The sequence below is a fragment of the Apodemus sylvaticus genome, chromosome 2 (genome assembly GCF_947179515.1).
Source record: "Apodemus sylvaticus chromosome 2, mApoSyl1.1, whole genome shotgun sequence".
Lineage (NCBI taxonomy): Eukaryota > Metazoa > Chordata > Mammalia > Rodentia > Muridae > Apodemus > Apodemus sylvaticus.
In genome coordinates, this window is record NC_067473.1 from 28,460,247 (window position 1) to 28,484,864 (window position 24,618).

Below are 24,618 nucleotides of genomic sequence, written 5' to 3' on the forward strand. Positions count from 1 at the left end.
AAAAAAACTGTAAAGATGTAAGGTTTGGAGAGAAGGAGACTCAGGAGTCTACATATTACAATTATGTTCTTGGAAAAGGAGAGTAGCTGATCATAAGATGGACATATAAACATTACGTGAACAACTAAAATAAAGGTGTTAAATTCAGTTACAGTCTCTGCCATAGTAATATGGAATCAAAACTTTAAAAGTTTTACTGAACTATAAAGAGAAGGGGCGGGGGATAGCAACCAGTAAAGATGGTGTGTCTGCATGCACAAGAACTATGCAAAACTTGGCTGAAAGACAGTTTAAAATGATGGAGCTCAGTAGTAGATATGTCCTTGGTAAAATGACTCAACATTGTAAAGAAGTTAGTTAAACCCAGATTGGCCCATAGGTTCAATATAACTCCAGTAAAGTCCTAACAGAATGCGTTGTCAACGGTTGGCTTTATCTTATATTTTATGAGGAAAGGCAATACACCATCAGTAAGTCCAGTAAATCTTTAGAATAAGGATCTGTTATACAATATAAAGATTTTTCTTACCTGTTGTTATAAAGGTAATGAAGTGATGGAATAGGCTAAACAAGGAAGCCAAATTACTAAAACAGGGAGTTCTAAAAAGACACACACACATGTGCACACACACACACACACACCACATACACAAGCTCATCCACATGCACGTACTACTGAAGAGTCCTGGGTGAAGGCAGGTCTGTTAGTTAACTTTGCTGAAGCACTTGATAATATGCATGAGGTAAATTGAGATCCCTACCTTGCATCATCGAATACAATAATTTGTAGGCAAATTTCAAATGGTCAAAACTTTGAAGCTTTTTGAAAAAAAATAAGATAATATCTTTATTAAGCTAATGCAGGGGAAAGTTCTATACCTAAGAAAAAATGCTCACTGGAAAGATAGTAAGATTATGAGTTTATACCATGGAAACATTTATAAACTAAAGCTTCTCTGTTGTCTCCTTCGTATGCTAGCATGAAAACATTCCTTTTGAAGACAAGGTTGCATCAGTTAAAGTGGTAAGTTCATTGTACTAATAAGTCAAATGTTGAAGATAATATCCAAAGGTAAATTGATTTGTAGACCAGCTAATACTCTATATTTTATTCATAATAACTAGATTTCAGTGCATTCTTTCTGAGTCTATATAGAGAGCAAAGTAATAGAATTAATGTCTATTAAAAATTTTTATGAAATAAAATAAAAAATATTGGGCTCTCAAATTTTTATGCAGGAAGCAATAATCTTGTATAGTAATTTGAAACCAGTGTGAGTTCAGGATTGATGTCCGTTCAAGATCATGTGCAGGGAGGCAGGGAGGGCTTGGGAGGAGGAGAGGAAGCAGAAGCTAATCAGGATATATTAAGTAAGGAAAAGAAACTTTTTTTAATAAAAGGGGGAAAATTCCAGAAAATTGCCTCTATCATACTCCATAAGAGTTGAGAGTCAGCTTCAGAGAGACGGTCAGAGGCTCAGCGTTTACATGGATCAGAAAAATTGTCAGAGACAGTGTATACCCAAAATTATTGAGGCCACTTTTTGAAAATGTATCTTGCTACACTGAGCTTTGAAAATAAAGTGTATCTGTTTCAAAATATAAATAACAGGAAACTCTGGAAGCCAGTCTCCTGGCTCATGCTTGTGATCCCGAACTGATAGAGGATGAATTAATCCAAAGATAGCCTCCCAGAGGAGGAAGACCTTGCCTCTAACAAAACAGAAATGCTTGAAAGAAGGCAACGAGTTACCTTTAGTATAGTTTGCTATGTAATTTAATATAATAATAAATTATTAATGTCAAATAATTAAGAATATATCTACATTTTCTGAATTCTTAATCATGCTGAGCAATCCCTGGAGAGTCAAGAAAAAAATGTTCTTAGCCTAAAGAAGTCCCAGGACACTGTAGTCCTGCCCAAGTGTTAAGTGGGGTCAGATGAGTGCGAAGAGAGCAGGGCAGAAGCGATAGACCGAGGAAGAAACGGACAGTGGTTTCCCCTGTGACCAAATGGTGCTTTCATCAAGGCCTTAAGGGTAAGGAGGATGCACCAAGCTCAGGATGAATCCACAAATACTGAGGGCAAAGTGAGCAGAAACCTAGAGAGCGAGCAAGGTGAAGAAGCAGAAGGGAAGGCAGCCGCACAGGCCAGGCGCACCAGGCACATGCATCTCCTAGGCAAGCTCCGGGAGTCTATTCTGAGGACAGTTACAGGGTTTGAGTAGGGATCGCTCCGCTCAAATGTGGGACATGGAGAAGACGAGTAGATAGCAGAACTGCCACAAGATTCTTGGCCAAATTGAGATGACAAATGAAGATGTCTTAGGTATTTTACTTTTAAGCCATCTCTAGAAAAATGGTAATATTTATTTTGAATAATGAAACTAAAGTACTTCTTTTTTTACTTTTTGTTTATTTCTAACATTTCTCCCAGGATTTTCTTTGGCATCCAGAAGTTAATGGTTCTATGAAACAATGTATCAAGGTGTGGACTGAGGTCTGTATCTGAAAACAGGCTTTGGTGTGTGCAACCAAGTTTAACAAGCAAATGAGAAACTGGTTTTTTTCCCTAATGTATGTGAGATTGATTCTAGTCCTTGGCTGAGATGAGTAAGTGCTATTAAATATCTCTTCCTGTTATCACCATGAGGATGATGCTTAGACTCTCCATGTGTGAGATCCTCACCTGCTGCTGTCACACCAGGGAATTCAGACATGCTGTGAAACACATAAGAAAGAAGGGTTGGGGTGAGGCCAGGTGTAGAACTTGCCTAGCGTGTGCATCAGGCCCTGAGTTCAGGTGGTGTTTGTTGGTGGAGGGGGAAGGGAAGGGGGAGAGGGAAGGGGGAAAAGGAAGGGGAGGGGAAGGTAAGAAGTGAAGAAAGAAGAGAGAGAGATCAATTGATTGGTTGGTTGGTTGGTTGATTGGTTGATGATTGGTTGATTGATTTGGTGCAAGGCTGAGTAAACCCCTATCTTAAATAAGCACAAATAATCTTCCAGCCAAACAGGTTTCCCTGATATCTTTCTGAGGTTTTCGTATTTATAAGCAGGGACTAAGGAAGTTTCTTGGATTTACTTTTTTGACTTTCTTTGGTTGTCTCATTGCATGTATGACCTAGTAGACAGGACTAGTAAGTTCCAACATATAATCTGTGGAGATAAATTAGAACAGTGAGTGTGTCCTTGATGTCAGAAGATTCCTAGGCTCTTATAAGTCCACCTTCAGTCTCTACAGTGGTCTCCACAAAGCTTTTCATCAGGTTTTGGAGGAAGCCTGTATTTTTTTTTCCCTAGAGGCATTTACATTTGTCATGAATAAAGCAATGTTTAACTATATTGACAGTTTTGCATAATGACATTTTTACACCAAAAATAACCTCCTTGACTTATAATAAATGTTTAAAACTGAACCACATCATGGAATAAATAAGCATTTTAGGGTCGCATTGAAACATAGCCTCCATTTATAATTCATTTGTTTGAGCTATGTGTTCAAATGTATGGACCACAGTGGAGAACAGACGCAGCCTTCTCAGAGGACCAGCAGAAGTCTGAGTGTGTCTGCAGATCACACTTTGGTTTTGGTTCTTTTTATTTGGGGGAGACTTGATAATGTATAGGATAACTACATGCCAGGATGTAGTCTGAACGACATTAGTTTTATTTACCTATACGTCTAGATACTTTAGAGTGGATTTCCTAAAGGACATTAGGTTGGATGTATTTTGTATTTTGAGGGTGGTAGACATCTAGTGAAACTGGTAAGGAGAAGAATGACAGGGTGGAGCAGAGAAGAGAGAGGACCTTGAGCCCGCTCACCTGCGAAGACACCAGCTGCGGATGTTGGGTTTGGTAGGTGGGTGCAAATCAAGCCGAAGCTACTTTGGTAAATTTGGTGAGTTTGGTATAGATGACATTTAGAAGGGATTTGCATAGAAAAGCTTGAATGAGTCAGAATTTAGGGATTAGAGAGGAATTGAATTATCTAGACATGGCAGCAGAACGGGAAGGAGTGGAGGGGCAGAGCTGTCCCTGTGCACAGAGAAGGCATCTTTAGTGGAGGATGGGCCGGTGATGTGACATTACCTAGGTAAGATGACTGAACCTCTGGGATTGGCAACTCAGGGTTCATTAGTGGGCGCTACGAGGACTGTTTAAATAGATGACTTACATCCAAACTGAAAGCCTGGGAAAATGAGGCCTAGACTTGAGAAAGAGAAACGGGCACAGAACACAGAATATTCATCCAAGTAAGCTTTTGCTCCTAAGTCAAAGTCAGGTTTGAAAATAAAGATCAGCTAGTACGTTTAGGTTGAAAGAAGAACTAGAGAGAACCTGACTGGCTCGATATTAGGAGCTTTGGAAGAGAAGACATATGGATCAGAACTGCAGATATGAAAGCGGAAGTCGAGAAAAGAGTTTGGGGCTAGGACTGACTGAGGTATGGAGTCCATTTCTTGTTAGAGGAAGATAGGCGACTGACCGAGTATGGAGATGAAGTGGGAGGCGTGCGTGTGGGAGGGCAGAGCGCATGCCCTGTCTCAGATCTTGTTTCTGTATGAAGTTAATGGGTCAGCCTCAGCGGGAGGAGGGCAAGCAGACCTGCTGAGGGAATGTAAGACTTGAAATCACTGCTCTGAGGAACGAGAGAGGAAGCTACCGAGGGATGAGGGAAGAGAATAGTTTTAATAAGTATGGTGCTATAAGCTGAAGTGTCATCCAGCTGAAAAGAAATGGACAACGGTCAGCACAGGTCACCTTTATGATGAGAAGTAACAGCTGTCAATTAAGATTTAGGTCAGTGGGGTTTTTCAATTAAATGCAGTGCTTATTTTTGTTTCTTTTCACACAATTGCAGCATCAGGTCTTCTGGTCAGGGCTTAGGTTATTGGCATTTTGACTGTTCTGCCAGGCTGAGGAATACCGTACTGTTTGTCGGGATGGTCCTTACTTGAACAAGTTGACATCACCCCTGCCTATCTCACAAGGCAGTAGCAATATATTTTAAAATGAGACATTTTAGAAGAAGATTCGAAAAACTCAGTACTATGTAAATGTTATAAATCCTGTGCACTAATATCTGAGTTAGAAATAGTGCACCTTGCAACTGGTGAACACTTCTAGAGACTTTTCTTTTTTTTCCCCCCACATGTGGTCTTTAATAATTACCAGTATATTTTGTTAACTATATGTTAGATTTAGCCTTCCTTAGGACACTGATCCTGTATTTTGCTTAACTCTTACACTGTGTACCCTGTAGGCCTCCATGAATACCTCTTAATTGACTGACACAATACACTGGAGCTTTACTCTAAGCAATTTACACAGAATTCAGAGTAATAGTAGGTCGTGTTCGATTTCAGGTGTGTGTGTGTGTGTGTAAGAATACTAGAGAATTAACTGCACACGTGTCTTGCCATGCACTGTAACCCTGTAGCCGTGTAAGCTTTGAACTATCTTATTGTAAAAAGAATCTAGGAAGGGATCTATAAACTTAGAGTACATTTGTCAAGAACAATCCATGTAGGAACGATGTGACTGCTGTTGCTTGTGTTCAGTCTTCCATCTGGATGTAGCTTGGCTATAAGGCTTTTCTTCCTTTAGGACTCGGTTTCAAAGCCCCATGTGATTGTAGCAGGAGCCGCCACGGTAAGTTCCTGTCTGCATTTTAACAGACTGATCTTTGTTTCATTCTTAAGGACATGCCAAGAAAAAAGTTAATTTTTATTAAATAGAATTCTTGATTGTTTTATATTTTAATTTCCTTCTTGGGTATAAGTAACCAGAGTGATAAACTTTAATAACAGGGCCTGAATGAACTAAATAAATTTCGTGTTAAATCTCAGTATTATTTTATACCTAGAATTATATTCTTGAGTGTTTTACATTCAAAAACTATTTTATCGTGGCTTTTTATAATTGTGAGCATGCATTTCATTAAATAATTTGACTACAGTTATTCTAGTATTAACTAAAATTAGAACTGTGTTAAAATTACCCTGCTACATTAGGTGCGTTATATAGGTTCCTTTTCCATGCTGAGTGCTGAATTAATGCTTCTCACTCACCATTTCTTAGTGGTCCATCAAGATTCATAATGGCAGCGAGGAAGCGCTGTCGCAGTATAAAATGAACATCACCGCCATAGCACCGCTCTTAGAAAAACTGGCCAAGACTAGTGATGTTTATTGGGTCTTACAAGGTAAGGACTGAGTAATGAAAAAATGTCATTTTATATAAATTTTAAGATATAGGTTTTTATTATACCATGTTTCAAAAAACAAAATTATTGCTTTATGAGAATAAATTTAGAAATAGTGTTTGCAAGATTAGAATAAACTAGTGGAACTTGCTTTCTTTTTTAAATTTAAGGAACAAACTAATAAATACAGCAAACATAAAATAAATAGAAAATATCCACCAAGCAGCAGAATGGCTGCAAAATACAGTGAAGACATAAACCCTAAAGGCAAAAACATTCACCTCCAACTGCTTCACTTTTTGCAGAGTATATTCACTGTGCTCAGGGAAGGCAGTGAAGATAGATATTAACCACACTTTGTATAAATTCAGAATCATTAGAAATAAATATACTTGCAGGTGACACCAATGTTTAAATCAGCACCCATCTAGTTTATCCTGGGTGTGAAGCTCACATTAAGTCAGCTCATTCAGGAATTTATTGAATGCCCATTATTGAAAGTGCCACACAATATGAAATGCCTTGGATATTTTAGCAATTCAATATGTTTGTCAAAAACTCTTAAAATTATTTCCAAGTTGGAAGGAATAAGAAAGGGAGTGAGAATCTGTTGCACCATTTCTGCTCAATTCGTAGACTCATGGTTAACCTTTCTCTTAGGAAAAAAAATATATACATATAATAGTTATATATACATATAATAGTTATATATACATATAATAGTTGATGAGAATAGGCAGACTTGGGCCCTGAGTATTATGTCCAGATTATCTGAATACTCTTCCCAGAGCTGCACAGGAGCGTCAGAAAAGCAGATTGCTCATTGCTCCTTCAGAGACATTCTTCCATGGTCCTGTTGTAATTTGTTACAATCAGCATCAAGGATTTTAAATTCATGGGGTATGCTGCAGCATTTCCCCTAAACAGTATACATGAGAAAGTGATGAAAGTTCTTTAAATTTGAGGGAGAAATTGGCTCATAAGTCAAGTGTAAAATAGGAAACCATTGCCAACGTCATCCAGCTTTTTGTAGAAGTATTTTATTCAATATCTGGTGTCACCTCTAGTCCAAGAACAAACTATGAAATGTGGATTAACCAACATGTGTGAGCATGCTTTTACCAGTCAGAAGCTTGGACCTTTATTTTAAGTGTATTTTCAATGTGCAGACCCAGTTTATGAGGATCTCTTAAGTGAAAATAGGAAAATGATTACCAATGAGAAGATAGACGCCTACAATGAGGCTGCAGTCAGCATCCTGAACAGTAGCACCAGGACCTCCAAGTCCAACGTCAAGTTGTTCAGTGTTTCCAAACTCATTGCCCAGGAAACCATCATGGAGTCTTTGGATGGCTTACACCTTCCTGAGTCAAGCAGAGAGACTGTAAGTGTTCTTGTGTGCCAGTGGGGGCAGGCTGAGTTCACTTGCCAATAGCCGCCAGTCACGACGGGATGCCAGTCCTTTTGTCTCATTACAGTCCCAGTTACTCATTCCCTCTAAATGTACATGTAGAAAGAAGATTGCTTTCTGCCCCCTAACTGAGGCTGGACTAAGTAAGAAAGTTCTTTTTTTAACTGATATATTTTTTATTTACATATCAAATGATTTCCCCTTTTCTGGGTCCCCACTCCCCACAAGTCCCATTAGAAAGTCCTTATACTCAAAACTCCATGTAGCCGCAGCTGCGGGGGAGAAATGAACTGCCATCTAAAGTGCCTGTCACCATCGAGAAGCCTCTGAGTTCTTAGCTCGCCCAGAGGACTACTTTATGTTGTCCGTCCCTTGTTCAGGACACAGCTACAATGACGAGCCCGCACTGCAAGATAAAACAAAAAAAGCATTTTTATAGCCTTATGGTTCCTACACTGCAGTTTCAAGGTACAGATTAGAGTGACAGATGGAAAGACTTTGTGTTAAGTGTGAAGTAAAACTTCATGAGTAAACACTTTGCAGGCTAGAAGAAAATAATTAGAGGGCTTTTTGAAAACATATCTTCAGTTGAAAAAGAATTATATCAGTTTCCTTCTTCCCTTTCTTTCCTGCAGCCCCTCATAGGTTCCCATCCTCCAGCCGATCCCACATCCGTCCCACTTTAAAGTTGATAGTCTCTTTTTTCTTTTATTATTTATTGTTATTATTATCATCATTATATAGAAATGTATGGACATATATGCACAAACCTATAAATAGAACCTGCTAGGTCTGTTTTTCTTGTTTCTATGTATGTGTATATGGTTTCAGGGCTGAACAGCCAATAAGAAAGCTCATCCCTGGGAAAGACCTATATCTCCTTCTCCCAGCAGTCACTAATTGTCTGTAGTTCTTTGTCTAGTTGTGGGACCCCATGAGGTTTCCCCCTTCCAATTTAGCATGCCCATTGATACCTCCATTGTTCCAGGCTTGTTTATGCAGCCATTTCTAGATGAGCATTGCACAGCAGACTTCCTGCTATTCTGTCTCTTAGAATCTTTCTACTCCTTCATCCTCATTGTTCCCTTAGCCATGGTTGTAGGGCTGTGATGTAAATATGTCCACTGGAGCTGTATTTCCCCATGACCCATTCATCTCTGAATCATGTCCACTTATGGATTTCTGTTTATAGTAAAGAGAGGCTTCTTTAATGAAGGGTTATAGCTGTACTGATCTGTGGGTATACGAATAAGATTTAGAATCAGTAAGGAATTATTGCTGGTCTTGCAAAGGGGTGGTAATAGATTCTTTTTAAAGGTCCATGATCTCACTAGCTTTGGAAAACTGACTAGATTTCAGTCCCAGTCATGATTTCTTCTGTTAAAAGGGTTTTACATTCAATTAGACAGTTGTCGGCTACCACCAACATGTGAATGCTTTTATACACCGTTACAGACATCTTGTCTTGGCATGCTGGTCATTGTTATAGATCATAGATGTTATAGGTAGGTAGAACTAAGGACTATGTCCTAAGTACATAGTGTCTACAGCAATGGAGCTTTTTAACTTTCTAAAAGAAAGAGGGAGGGGGAGAAGAGAGAGAGAGGGGTGCTCACACTCATATAGGAGAATTAATCACATAAGTGTCTGATCATAGTCTAACCATTTAAAAGTTTTGCCATTGAATGTTTATTTTATTATAGCAAGATTCAGCAAGGAATTCTATAAGCTTAAATGTGTTTATAAGGAGGAACTTAAATTTTAAGGAAAAGGGGAACTCATGTTACTTGTATTAGACCACAAACTGGATGGATCAAGTAGTATGGCTATAAAGTCTTTTCTTTAGGATTTAGGTTGCAAAAAGGGTTCATATAAAAGTTCCTCACCTACAGGAAAATGTCTTTGCTTGTATACCTGCTCTCTGTATATATAATGGGTTTTGAAGACTCCAGGGCATAGTTAAGGACCTTGTCAGAACATCTGTGGATGAGGGTTTGTAAGAATGTTGGCCCAAGAACTTCCTCAATCTAAGGGCTATGATGACAGGATTTTCTCAATGGTTGATTGAGTACTTTGAAAACCAATGGTCAAGTAATCCCATCACCATCCAACAGATACCCAAATTGTAGATTTCAAAGTCTAGAGTTTGAGCAAATCTTCAACTAGACAGACTCTAGACAACTTGCCTAAAATAAGTATAATATAGTCAAACTATGTTGAGCACTCCACATTTCATGTAACAATAGATAGATATCTTAATATTATACTCAGAAATTATCTATAAGCTATGAATTAAATTAAAGGTACATTATCAACATTGTTAGCTAAGAATTATTAATTTTTCAGTGGTAGCTATATTGCAGTATTTGGAAGTCTGCTAATTAAAATTCTTTGGTCTTTGACATCTCTCTGGATTGTGTTTGTTTGTTTGTTTGTTTGTTTTAGCTGATGTATTAGCAGCTATGAGGTTTTTACTACTTTTTTTTTTTTGCTGTTCTTTCGTTGTTATTTTCTAAAATAATAGAACAATATCAGTACATTCTAAGTAGGAAGGAGGTATCACTTTCCGGTGTGTCTTAGATCACATTCTAAAATAAACTTCTTGTGAGCAACATCCAAGAAATTTGAGATACCCAAACTAGCTGTTACCAAGTGCAGGAATACTATCATTCACATGGGTGTCTAGGAAGTGGGTGCAAGAGATACAAGAGCATTTGGTTTCAGTGTCAAAATCTCGACAGTAGTCACAGGAGAAAATGTGATGTGGAACACATCACTGACAAGATAATAACCAAGAAACCTGTCTATTCACAGAGTGCAATGATTCTCATGAACGTGTACTGTAATAAAATCTTGAAGCCTGTGGATGGTTCCTGTTGTCAGCCTCGGCCGCCTCTTACTCTCATTCAGAAGCTAGCTGCTTGCTTTTTTACTGTATCCATCATTGGGTATTTCATATTCTATGTAATTCATCGCAATGCTCACCGGAAGAATAAGCCGTGTACTGATTTGGAAAGTGGAGAGGAAAAGAAGAATATTATCAATACTCCTGTGTCTTCATTAGAAATACTTTTACAGTCTTTTTGCAAACTTGGCTTGATTATGGCTTATTTCTATATGTGTGACCGTGCAAACCTGTTCATGAAGGAAAACAAATTTTATACACATTCATCATTCTTTATTCCAATTATCTATATCTTGGTTTTGGGAGTATTTTACAATGAAAACACGAAAGAGGTAAGATCATTTTTATTAGTTCATGGTATTCCATGAACTGCAAAATGTCAATTCAAAAACTGTTGACAGGCTTTATGCTAGGACTTACTTATGTTTCTACAGGAGGATGAAGGGTTCTGAAGTTATACTCTGCTTAGTAGACTCTTTAATCACCTCTTTTTAAAAACAGTTAAAACATTCAAAAGGTAAATGGATGGGAGTATAGGATGACCTACGTTATTTTGACTGCTTGAGGCTAGAGAAAATAGAATGATTCCTTCAAGTACTAGATGCTATTCATTGTCAGTTAAAATGTAAAAATATAATTATATTAGAAATGCTTCTATATGATGGCAATATTTTATATTTATATATTTATTAGACATGTATACACAAATTAGAGCTTATATAATGCTGCGGCTTCTACCCTTGATCTGAGTTTCCTAATTTAGAAGTGTGCCCATCATTCAGAATTATTGCATAACTTCCCTATAAGGGTATCTTATTTGAATTACCAAACTCTTCTGCAAAAAAAAAGTACTCTTCTATGAACATGATTAATCAGTTCTTCATATTCTATAAGAGTTTGCTAAGGAAAATAAATTCTAATAATAGAACAGTATCTGTCAATGAAAGTATAAGAGGACTGTAAGATCTTTTTTTAAACTCTGAAATTCTACAATTTTGTAAAGAAAATTGTAGGATGCTATTTTTACATCTATATATACATATGTTATAGTTTTAGTGGCATTTGAAACAAAACAGAAGGATCACCTGAATTCCTCAAGATCTCATTATAGTTGTCTTTCAAATCTATTTTACATTTAAAAAAATTTCATCATATCTTTTAGCAAGAAATAGAGACAGTTTGCCCCAATCATGATTCTTTGACATTAGCTTTTGCTTTAAATACTGTAAGAAAAATTATACATCAAATAACTACTTTGCGGTAGATTTTAAAGCAGATCTTGGTTCCTTCGTGCAGACTAAAGTATTAAATAGAGAACAAACGGATGAATGGAAAGGCTGGATGCAGCTTGTGATTCTGATCTATCACATCTCGGGAGCAAGCACAGTAAGTATAGGAGTCCATCCAGAACGTAGGAAAGCCACGTGCTTCACGGCCCCCTTCTCGCCTCCTGCCCAACTGTTTGCCTTCCCGTATTTCCCCAAGTCTTTCTTAAACCTACCATTTTGAAAGCAAAATCAATTTTCTTTGAAAAGAATGAGGCAATAATTGACTTTATATTTTATATTTCTTTGTCCTTAGTACTATAGAGATAGCCAATATCTTATATAATCTTGTTGAACAGCTAATGTAAAGTATCAGGAAGCTTTGTAAATAGCAAAGATTTAGAATAGGCTAGTCACTATCAAAAGAAACCAAATTTATATTCTATTCTTCACTATGTTTTAAGAACTTTGATTAACTAGTTTTATATTTTAAAATGTTAAGATTCTTTTTAATCATGTCTAGTTTTGTGTCTGCATTTGGATATGTGCACATGAGTGTCTGTACCTGTGGATCCACAGGCATTGAATCCCCAGGAGCCAGAGTCACAGACAGTCGAGAGCAGCCTGATATGGGTCGTGGGCACCAAACCCAGGTCCTCCACAGGACAGCAAGTGTTCGTGACCACTGAGCCATCTCTCCAGCCCCTACTAGTTTTATATTTAAAAAACTTTAAGACTTGGAACTTTTTGGCCTCATTTTTTTTCTTCTTTCCAGGAAACATAGTCCGGTTGCCTTAGCTGTGGGGGGTAAAGACTATTGTTGTCCTGAGCTTTAACATTCCAGCTGTTGATCAGGGAAAACAGGCCTCTGTGGGGGAACCTAACAGCTGCTTGTCCTGTAGATTTGTCAGTGGACAGTCATACGCACATGAAAAAATGCTTCAAAATTTAAAGTTAGAAACTCATACATAACCTGTGAAGTGCCAAGCTGTTTTATTGTTTCATTGCTTACCCTAAATACATGTATAAATATTTAGTATTTGACTTGATAAATTCAGATAAGAAGAAAATGCTTGGAGAATAACAATTAGCAATGTAAATATTATTGTTACTGATTTTTTTCTAAGAATATTAAAACCATAGTCTTCCTTGTTTTGTATCTTTGAAAATTGTTGAACTTCTGGGTTTTATGGATGTTTTGCTCGAAGGCAGAGAGCAAAAGAACGAAATGTGGTCCTTTCTGAAGTCCATGCCTGTGCCGTATATCCTTGTCACAGCATTGAGAGTCCTTTGGTCCCTGCAGCTGTACGTTTAAGCTACAGTGAGTAAAGCTTAGACAGTGAAGAGAATCCAGTCAGGGGAGATGGCTTAGAACTCATGGCATAAAGCCCTAAATTCTCTAGGAAATAAGAAGAGGTGAATATTGGAGCCTAGAAATACCTCTGATGTATGAATAAAGGCTTAGTGATAGGGGGAGGGGTGTTTTGTTTTAAGAATGTGCCATTTGGAAAGGTAATTAATTGCTGACATATTAAGTGGTGATATTTCTATCTAAGAAATTAGGTAGGAAAAAATTAATGGCAGATTAAGTTCTTCAATTCAGTGATTCCAGAAAGGAATTACATCGTAAAAAGATGGTGGCAATTTGGCATTCTAGTCTACTCATTTACCAAGCCAGCATTTAATACATCTTCCTAGACTGCCTCCCAATACATTCTCATTTACAATAAAACAACAACAACTCTATGCTGAAAGGACATACTTTTCATTAGCAGATCATTTGTAATGATTAATTATGTGTCCCACTTCTTTTAATTTTGTTGTTAAAAATTACCTGTGTCCTCACTGGAAAGGCATTGTTCATATAGGTTATAAGTTATTTGGGACTTTCATTCATGGGTAGTTGAGAAATTAACGTTATTTAAAACCTTAACTGCCATGGTATTTTAATTGTCCAGTTGTATTGTCTTAAATAAAATATGTCCATGTCTATGTAACATTCCATAGTTTTTGTTCTATAAGGGAATGTGTGGGAAAATCTCAGAGAACCGTTGAATAGCCTAGGCCGATGGTACTTACTGGCATAAACATTCCTTTAAAATAAAGCTTACAGCAAATGTGCTTACAGTGCTGAGGGTGCAAGCCTGCAAACCTGGCCCCTGCAGTGCAGTGTCTCCTTTCCTTTGTACACCTTCATGACAGACTGTGAGGATTTAGACAGTCTGCCTAGCTCTTAACAGAGTTAAAAATTCAAATATAATTTCAACTCTGAAATTTTGTCATAATACAGATACATGAAAGATAAAGGGGAAATATGTATTTAAAGACACTAAAGTGCTATAGCAGTCAAATGCACTGTGTGATTGATTCACTGTTTGCAGGATCAGGGATTAGACTCACAGGCTGACCCACTCTAGGCCAGGATCCACCACTAAGCTACTTCTTCAGCCTTGGTGGCTCTGGAGCTCTCTATAGCACAGGCTGGCCCCAAATTCATCACCCTCCTCCTTCTGCTTTTGGAATTATAGATATGTACCACCATGGTTAGCAGACAAAAGTATTCAAAGAAATTTAAATATGGATTATATAGTAGAAACTATTCTGTTCATATTACATATGACCATTCATATCCATATTGGCCATTATAATAGTAATGTGGCTGAGCTTATAGATCCGTGGTAAATGTTTAGGAGTTCAATTGTATGTCAAGTCTGTGGTGTTCATTGGATTGTTCTTGTAGCTTTTCTGTTGGTTTGCAATATGGTAGAGTCAAAAGCTAGGAGAAATATTATGTAAAATTTAAAACTCTGATAAGAACTTGGAAATGTTCTGTGTTAGAATTGTATAGCTTAATATAAATAAGCATTCCCAACTCTGTAGTCCCAGCCTCAGTCTTGAGGGACTTGGACGTTAGCTTTATAGAGAGTGGTTAAAGTAGTTGAGAATGCTTAACACAGGTTTGACATCTTTTTTCCAATACTTGCAGAACTGTCAGACGAAGAGAAATGGGCCTCGAGTGTGTGGTGCTGCAGCCAGACTCCACTGTTAGCCAAGTAGCCACTGACACTGTAGCTAGTCAGAGCTGAAATGTCCTGTTCAGAGGAGAGCCAATTAAGTATGATTAATTATAATACATTTACACTAAGCTCAAAAATTTCAAAATAGAAATAATGAAGACTATTGCCTTTATATTAAGATGTTTAAATGATAGTTTTAAAATATTTTAGTTAAGTAAATATAATATATTTGCTAAAATTGGATTCATTTCTTTCCTTTAGCCGATAAAGATTCTAGAAGCCATGTTTAAAAAATGACTAGAGAACTTTGTCTTTACTAGACAGTCTGCCGCTGTGAAGTGGGAGGTTGCGGCCTTTATATATGGCTGCACCGCAACTTTACACTACACAGGCCGTTGAGCAGTTAGCAACCACCTTAGGACAGAATGGACTGCCTTAATAGTATATGTTTCTGCTGTTAAAGAGCATTTATGGTCTGGAGAGATGGCCTGGTTATGAGTGTGCGCTGCTTTTCTGGAGGGCACAAGTTCAGTCCTATCATCCATATCAGGCAGCTCACAACTGCCTGTAACTCTAGCTCCAAGAGATCCAAGTTATTACAATCTCCATGGGCATCTGCACTCAAATGCACACACACACACACACACAATTAAAAAGAATGTATGTGTGTGTGTGTGTGCTCGCACATGTATACTTAATCCTGTGTGTGATTGTCTCCACCTGTAATGCCACAACTAAGAAACTGAGACAAACAAATCCATTACAAGTTTAAGATCAGCCTGGACCACATAGTACAACCCTGTCTCAAAAAGAATAAAATAAAACCTTAGACAGACTCAAGCCCAGACTGGTGGCTCACAGCTCTAATCCCAGCACTTGGGCAGAGGCAGGCAGATCTCTCAGGACAGCCAGCGCTACACAGACAACTCTTGTCTCAAACAAACAAACAAAAACAACAGCCGCAAAAGCCAATGTAGAATCATGTCAGAGCTGCCACTCGAGTGGAGTAAACAAAGATGCATGTGTGTTTGCTAACTCCTAAGGACTTTTTCAACACAAGATTTCCACTTTTCTGCTCTATGATCTGTGATTCTAATGCATTTTAGAGTATATCATTTAATGATGACATAAGACATTAGAAGAAAAACACTAATGATGAAATGCAATTAATAAAAACTGGTATGCATATTATAATAGGATTTGGAGATTTTTGCATGCCTATGGTGGATCGCAAAGCCCTGGGCATCCTAGGCTAGCACTGTACCACTGAGCTAGCCCTAGCCTTTGGTATTTTAAATAGTCTCTTAGTCTCTTATTATGGAAGCTCCTGGCCTTGAACTCTATGTATAGCCCAGGCTGGCCTAGATTTTGTACTAATCCAGTCTCAGCCTCACAAATGCTGAAATTACAGGCACCACCACTTCCTGGCTTGCAAATAGGATTCCGGGAGTACAAATACATTTAGAAGGAGATCCTGGGAATGCATTGACATCAAACAGAAGTCATATGACAAGGAAGCTTGCGACTGCCTAGTTTCAGAGTCAGAGTCTCTATCAAATTACTTAGAGTAGAGGCTATGCAGACATATGTATATATTGTAGGTTCAAAGGTCCTGCTAGGGTTTTTTTGTTGTTGTTGTTTGTTTCTTTGTTTGTTTTTTTTCCTCCGCAAGTAAAATATCCTTTGTAAAGGACGGAGATGCATTACAAAATGTATATAATCTAGGCCTGAAAGTCTAATTAAGATATACACTTAAGTTATTTTATCCTACAAAGAATCACTTGGGAAATTCACATTATCTTCCTATGTAACTCTAAGCACTATTAAGACTGGATGGTTGCCAAGGTGACCGGGTGGCTGTAAAATAGGAGCCAGTGGCGTGTAGTGGTTGCAAACCTTTTAAAGGCATATATTAAGTTACATTGTGGAGACGGTAGCCACACTCTAAGAGATGAGATGACAGAGTATGTGGAAAGGAGGCACATTGCCTATGACTGCCCGTGTAGATGAAAGTGTGTGGTGTTTTGGTTGTGAAGGGGAGGTCTCTGAGAGCATTGCAGTGAGCACGGCTGAGCTTGGCCCTGATGGAGAGAGCAATGAGGGTGACGCAGAGTTGTGAACAAGATGCCTTCCTGAGCAGGGTGTGGAGAGAGACCACTAAGTTCTGCTTCCAGGTGTCTAATGGGATGTTTTGTGAGCAAATCAAATATTATAAGTAGTCCTTTGGCTGTTGCCAAAGGTAAGAGATTTGTTGTGTTTTCTTCTCCGTGTCTTAGGAAAACATGAAATCCAGGGTAACTCCAAGAGTAGTTAGGCCGTCACACTTTGTCCCTGCTTATTTCCACCAACAGTTTCTGCCTGTGTACATGCACATCCGCGTTCTGGTGGCCGCATATCTGTTCCAGACGGGGTACGGGCATTTCTCTTACTTCTGGATCAAAGGAGATTTTGGAATTCATCGAGTGTGTCAGGTAAGAATGCAGTTATAGAGTGTGTTACGTAAGAATGCGGTTATTTACTCGCTTTTTCTTTCAACTCCACATGTTTTTCTGTCTGTCTGTTAAGAAAGAATAAATATGATCATTTTAAGATCGTGGATTATTAGGATTTATGTAATATCACCTTAAAGTTTTTGTGTTCAGTGTTTAGTAATTTGAAATACGTTATTAGTGGTGGAAGAAAATCAGAACCTAGATGCGTGCATAATAGCATCAATGCTCAAAGAATCAGTGTTGGTCTTCTTTGGTTTTGTAGAGAGATGCACAGCTACCTGAAATGATTGTGATTGTTTTCCCTGCCTGAGAAGAGGATTGATGCCTATTGACTTTCTGCCTCTTGCTTAGCAGTTTCTAAACATTACTTTCCCTCTATTGCAACCCTGAGGTAGCCTCACGATCTAGATGGGAACAGAGGCTCAGAGTGGCTCAAAGCTCTCTCTCCCCTGAGCCACAAAGTCATCAGACAGGACTGATAGAAAGAAGTCTGCTCACAGGCTCTGTTAGGTTACTAAATTTAAACTGGTATATGAAACGCCTGTAATGAAATCACAAAGACCTTTGAAAACTTGAATGATACTAGTGGTCAAATCAGCGTCCAACGGGAGATGGAACAGACACCTTTGCTTGAAGCAACTGAACCTCTGCCTATAAAATAGAACCCTGGGAGGGTGGTGTGTGACTGCCTCCCTCTCTCTAAAAAGATGGTGCCTGTAGTTACAGGACAGCTCAGCTGGTTCTTTAATGTAATTTCATTAGGAAACACATAAATATTTTCTATTAACCTCTTCAATGATTGTGGGGCAAATGAAGCTTTGGGGATTGATAACATACAATTGCAACATTGTTATTTGACTCGTAAGTGTATTATTGTATTCAGGAAAATTTGTCTTTGCTTTTCCTGTATATTGTGAATGAAAACCATTTTCTTCTCCATTTTCGTAGGTCTTATTTCGTCTCAATTTCCTGGTTGTGGTGTTATGTATCGTAATGGATCGACCATATCAATTCTATTACTTTGTCCCTTTGGTCACCGTGTGGTTCATGGTCATATATGTCACTTTAGCACTGTGGCCACAAATAACCCAAAAAAAGGCAAATGGTAAATAGACTGTCTTACTGATGTTAATAAATATATTCTGTCACTGTGCTCGATTTCCTGTTAGTTGTTAAAAATCCATTTTTCACTAAAAGATATAGGCTATTTAAACGTGGGGGGGTAAGATTTTTGCGTTAAAACTGTTTCTAAAATAATGCAGCCAGATAGCTTACTACAGAACATAGCAGGTAGCTCAATACAGAACACTAGTTTGCATTCATATTGTGTTTCCCTTGCACTAAGAAGGCAGTTTCTAAGCTGTCTTGCATACAGCAGAGTGTGGCAAAGGTCTAACTGAGGAGGAAAAGCCACGTGGGCTGGAGGCTCTTCCTACCTTGTGCTCAATATAGGCAACTCCGTTTTGTGTTCTTTCTTACATATGTGGAGAATCTGAGTGGACATTTGCTTGCAAAGCCTTCATGTATCAATGAGTTTATAATTTGTCCTCTGCACAACTCTTTAGTCATTATTATCAACCTATTTTATATAGGTTGATAGAAGGAGCCCAATTCCTTACCTATATGGTTGACATTTCCAAGTTTCTCATCATGGTCTTACTAATCATGTTCAAGTAAGGCCACAGCTGTTTATCTTAATATAGTTACCCCATGATCATATCATTCAAATGAAATCATCTGGGTTTTATTTTTTTTAAAAATAGAGAATTGGTTCAATATTAAAGCTTTATTTGACTTTCAACTTAAATCTTAATTATAAGAATTTTTTTCTTATTGACTTCCATTAAAATGTTACATAAGTTTCCAGGAAAGTTTTAATGTGGCCCTTTTAAAACTTGTTAGTGTCTTTGGACAGTCTATAGATTTAGAGTGCAGTTTGTCTATAAAAACTTAGGACATTAATGAAAATGCATAAACTTGGAACATGTACTTTGAAGTATGCATATGTTAATGTGCTTTATGGTTAAATCCTAGTCCACTAGGAAGCTTACACCTCCTTGAACTTTATGTTTAAGTAGCAACAGTGTTACCTACTTGTATGCTTGGTGGAAACATTCAATAATGCATGGGTATAATTGCATCCAAGAGGCACCTGGAAGTGTGAATGTCCAGTGGCTGAGCAGGAATGTGGGCTGTCAGTCACACACTGGAGCCGCTTTCTGCACAGTAATGCTCCACGGATTTCCTTTTCCCTACCTTTGATTGATGCCCTAGACACTTTTATAGAGAGCAAATTCAAGGGTTATTTTGAGAAACATTCATGAGTGTCCTTAGTGTGTTTACTAATATAAATTTATATTACTTTGTATGTTGTGTATTTTCTCTCTTTAGGAAATTGTTTCTGGTATCTCGGTTTACTGTTGAAACTAGCCTTACTGTTGCTGTGCATATGTTTCTTGGCATATTCTCAGGTTTGTATGGTCTTCTCAGTTTATATCTTATAATATTTTAAAGTTTGTCGACTAGGGTATGGGAGATTCGTTAGCTTCATTTTTTAATGACTATAATAAAAGTGTCACTGTATGGGTGGGTGGCTGCTCAGTGTAGTTCTTTTGAGACCCTACCTACTTTGTTACCACTGTTTTTGTTGTAGGAGTAATTTTCAGCTCTTCCTCTGGCAATCGTTCAAGATCCACTTTACTTGACTTTGATCAATCAAACATTTATTGAATGCCTCTTATGAGACATGCTCTAAGTGAGGATCAAAATTCTCTTGACAGAATTTGCAGCTTAGTTTGTGCATTATTCATTGCATCAAACTGTTTCCTGATTTTTCTTTAAATGCACAAAGTAAAATTGAGACAGGAAAATGAACTTATTTTGCATAGAGTTTGAGAATATCATATGTACTTACTTATAAGACGAGTCATTTTTGTTTTTATATCTTTTATTTTATTTTGATGGTTGAGATTTTCTGTACATTTAGCAGAATGACAGTCTGTTATCTACTGGTTAAATCCGTCAGGCAGACATTTTATTTGGATATCATGATTCTCATAATGAAATATTTTAATTTGAACATCTATAGTTTTGACTATAGCGGCGTTGACTTGCAATGGTACATTTTGCATAAAGTTGCCTCAAATGTAAATGTCCATTAGGTACATTTCATTATGTGTGGGTTGGGGTGTGAGCTAAATATTCAGAACCTTTGAGGAAGGCATTTTTTAGGCTTTTATACTTACTTTCATATTCAGAAGCATTGAAAACATTTTTATTTCTGTATGGCATCCAGTTTTCTGTTCCATGTGAGAAACGTAAAACAACAAAATAAGCAAATATATAAAGAAATCAGTAATGACAAATGCCCAACATTCTGTGAGCACAATTGAATAGGAGGGAAGCTGGCCCATCATTCAACAGTGAGACAGAAAACTTCCCTAGTCAGGGTCAGTGTGGACCCCATGGCAAGACAACAAGCAGCACCCAGTTCAGAGCATCCCACTCTGCACTGCCCGCTCTGTACAGCACTCGGACCCAAAGTCATCACTCAGCATAGCTTCCTTATCGCTAACACAATACATAAATGCCAATTAGAAATAAAATTTTAAACTACAAATACATTTATTGATAGATACTCTTCATATATAGCTGCTAAGATCATATGCTTATATTCAATAGATATTTTATATATATATCACATTTTATATATATCATACATATATACATATATATGTCTGCATGTATACATATAATTTATATGTACACAGGGGACTTTATTTTCCATCTCTTTGTAACAAGGAACCTATATTTTCTGTGGAATAAATTTTGATGCAGCTCTTTTGTGTACAGTTCAAGTTGTGGATAAATGGAAATAGTTACATTTTCTTAAAGTAATGAAATTCATCTGACACAAGGACTCAGTGGTGTCTGAAGTATTATCTTCATATTTTTCTTTGGTCTGCAGTAATTATTTTTTAGAAATCCTTTTTGATGTTGTTGCAGTAGGTTGAGCAATGGGACATTCCTTAGTAGAATTCCCAGCCACTCTTTAGTCCATACTGAGGACTTGTTCTTTTTGAAAGGCTTCATTAGTGTGCAGGAATGCACCCCCGACTTCTACCCCTTCGCTCTCACATTCTCTTGCTGTCAGATTAATAAGAGGGTGCCATTCACTAACTGGACAGAGTAAAACTTGAAACTGTGGCTAGTAATTGCATTGGGGAATGGCTGATTGGAGTGAGTAATTCAGGGGGCTCTTTCAACTGTAATAATTATAATTAAAGGCATTTAGAGGAAAATAAATTATATTTTTACCTTAATCATTTTTTGGATATTGGTATTGTATTGATTGAGGTATTTGGTAGTTTTGTGTTTCTAATAAATATAAGAATTTTTTAATATTAGGTTATACTCTTCAATAGAATGGTTTTCTAATTACTAGGGGGTTTTAGGGGTTTTTTTTCAAAATTTTATATTTTAGTATTTTCATGTGAAAGACAAATTTGAAAAGTATTAAATAAACTTTTTTGGCTTTAGCTAAAATAAATTTACTTTTTTTCAAATGAAGCCTAGTTTTCAAATGGATTGATCAAAAATTAAGAATGAGAATGGTCTTTGTTTAACCGTAGCTTAACAAACATATATATAATCCATATATTTAAAATTGCAAAGCAAGCACTGACCTAACTGGCTGGATTCCTTTTTTGTAGGGTGCATTTGAGAAGATCTTTTCTCTCTGGCCACTTTCCAAATGTTTTGAACTTGAAGGAAGCGTGTATGAATGGTGGTTCAGGTGGAGGTTAGACCGTTATGTACGTATTTATTTTGTGATATCTTCATGCCTCAAATTATTGTGTTAGGAAATTGTTTGCACGCCTGTCTATTTCTGCTTAGTCGTCATATGAAGAAGCTTGTTGAGTGTAAGTTAAAGCAGACTGTCATGAGCCCTGTCCCATTACAGCAGAAATGAGTGTGTCTGCCTCACAAGGAAAATACTCTTAAGTGTTGTCGTCTAGAAAGGGCTCTCTGAGTGACAATTGTAATTTATTGATGATTCACATATATGTGCTCTACCATTCAGAACAATATTCATTGAGTTTCATGATGTGTCTTGGGTTTCATAAGATGTTGACACTGGGAAGTGGGTATTAAAGAAAAGCATACCTCTGAGCAACCAAGTGTTTTCAGTCTGCTCTCAAACCTAAGATTACTGTTATAATGGGCTTAGTAAGCTCTACAATATAGATTTGGTGATAGGCATGCAATGCAGCAGCTGCCACAACATAGTGAGTGACTTCATACACGTACCCTGAAAGAGTTCAGATCCCTTTGACTAAGAAAATGTAAAGCACCTAGCAGAGCACTCAGTCAGCGCTAATTACTTTCCCATCTGCTCTTTCCTTCCTATCCTTCACCATCTTTCAGAGCCTTGATAGCTCTTCTGTGTCATCCCTGCTTTCGAGCCCCTGTTTACTTCCCAGGGTAGTTTATTGCATCTCTGAGTCACATACAAATAAAATGTCTTTGTGCCAGCCTCTTTCAGCTTTAGCAGATAAGCTGCCGGGATGTGCTTATCTCTGTCGGGAAACTAAAACAGAACAGGATAGCCTGATAGCCCCCCGAACAACAAAGCATATTGCTTATAGTCCCGGAGACCGGGAACTCCAAGTTTATGGTGATGGCAGATTTACTGTCTGGTGAGGGCTGCTTCCTGGAGCACAGGCCACCATCTCCTCACTGGAATGCTCTCTGGGGTCTCTTTTATAAGGCCCTAACCCTGCTCATAAAGATTACACCCTCATGACCTAACCGTTTCCCACATACCTACTCAAAAACTCCAAATTCCACATGGGAATTCATTTTCAACATGAGAGGGTTTTGGGGGGTGAAGGGCCACAAATGTCCGGTCCACTGCAGTAAGGAATCACATTGTGGTTATTTATGTCTTTGGGGTCTTTTGTTTGTTTGTTTGTTTTTTAGAGAAAAAGCTGTATGTTTTCTGCCCCACCATATTGTTTGATTATATATAGTTTCATTTTGAACATAAGATTTGGTGTTGCTGTTTGGTGTGATTGAAGGGAAAGGTATAAGATGTGTTTTAATGTTCTGGAGAATGTGTAGAAGAGTGTGGTATGTTTAAATGGCTGCGGTTGGAGATGTAGCTCAGCAGGGGGTTTGTGCTTCTCTGTGGAAGGCTCTGGGTTCGATCTCCAATGCTTGAAATGATCAGTGTCTTCCTTCCCTCCTTCCTGGAGACCTTGAGAAGGAGCCCCTGCTCTTCATAGCAACTCTAAAGGCGTACACTTCTCGTCCACAAGCTTTTATAAATACAGTTTTAAATATCTAAGAATTGTTGCAAGTATTTGAGAAGTAACTCGTGTGTGTGTGTGTGTGTGTGTGTGTGTGTGTGTGTGTGTGTGTGTGGTTTTTGGTATTTTCCAAGACAGGGTTTCTCTGTAGCCCTGGCTGTCCTGGAACTCACTCTGGAGACCAGGGTGGTCTCAAACTCAGAAATCCGCCTGCCTCTGCCTCCCAGAGTACTGGGATTACAGGCGTGTACCACCAATGCCTGGCTGAGAAGTAACTCTTGAAACTAATTTTCTCTTTGTTGTTCTCAGGTCGTCTTCCATGGGGTTCTGTTTGCCTTTATTTATCTGGCTTTGCAGAGGCGGCAAATACTCTCTGAAGGAAAGGGTGAACCGCTTTTTTCAAACAAAATTTCCAACTTTCTATTGTTTGTTTCAGTAGTGTCTTTCTTGGTAAGTTTCCAAATATAAGCCACTAATTTTCTCAACTTTTAATTGATAGAGAAGTAAAGAAAGGAAATGTAATTTAAATGAACACTTTAAAACTTTTTACCGTATCTTTTCTAATTAGATGTTAGTTCTACATAGAATGCATATATAAGTTAAGTACAAATACAGCTGAGACTAGAGTAAAATAGAAATTTTAAAAGCTATAATCAATTTGGGAAAAAATTATACCATGTACTATCTGTCTATGTGTCTATCTATCTGTCTGTCTATCTATCCATCCATCCGTCTATTTATAATCTATCTATTGGGGGAATTAGAGGGGTCGAGACAGGGATTCTCTGTAGTCCTGGCTGTACTGGAGCCCCTCTGCAGACCAGGCCGGCCTTGTACTTGCAGAGATTCCCTGCCTCTGCTTCCCAGTACCACCACTGGCACCGCCCAGCTCCCTGTGCATGTTACTGTGCAAAGGCAACACTTTGTGGTGATGACCGGATTACCAGAAGTGCCCAAAGCTCCCCCTCCCCCTCTCCCTCACCCCATCCCCCTATGCCTAGACCGTAGA

At 37.9% G+C, this 24,618-nt stretch overlaps 1 protein-coding gene across 1 annotated transcript in view; it reads left to right on the plus strand.

Moving 5' to 3' along the window:
• Casd1 (CAS1 domain containing 1) overlaps positions 1-24,618 on the plus strand; it is a 42,055-nt gene that overhangs the window by 10,451 nt on the left and 6,986 nt on the right. The window contains exons 4-15 of the mRNA XM_052173206.1: positions 980-1,024; positions 2,438-2,500; positions 5,611-5,655; positions 6,085-6,208; positions 7,378-7,592; positions 10,434-10,856; positions 11,821-11,910; positions 17,158-17,277; positions 18,247-18,403; positions 19,690-19,769; positions 22,011-22,112; positions 23,919-24,059. Of these exons, the coding sequence (XP_052029166.1) occupies positions 980-1,024; positions 2,438-2,500; positions 5,611-5,655; positions 6,085-6,208; positions 7,378-7,592; positions 10,434-10,856; positions 11,821-11,910; positions 17,158-17,277; positions 18,247-18,403; positions 19,690-19,769; positions 22,011-22,112; positions 23,919-24,059 (1,605 nt within the window). The remainder of the gene's footprint in view (positions 1-979; positions 1,025-2,437; positions 2,501-5,610; positions 5,656-6,084; positions 6,209-7,377; positions 7,593-10,433; positions 10,857-11,820; positions 11,911-17,157; positions 17,278-18,246; positions 18,404-19,689; positions 19,770-22,010; positions 22,113-23,918; positions 24,060-24,618) is intronic.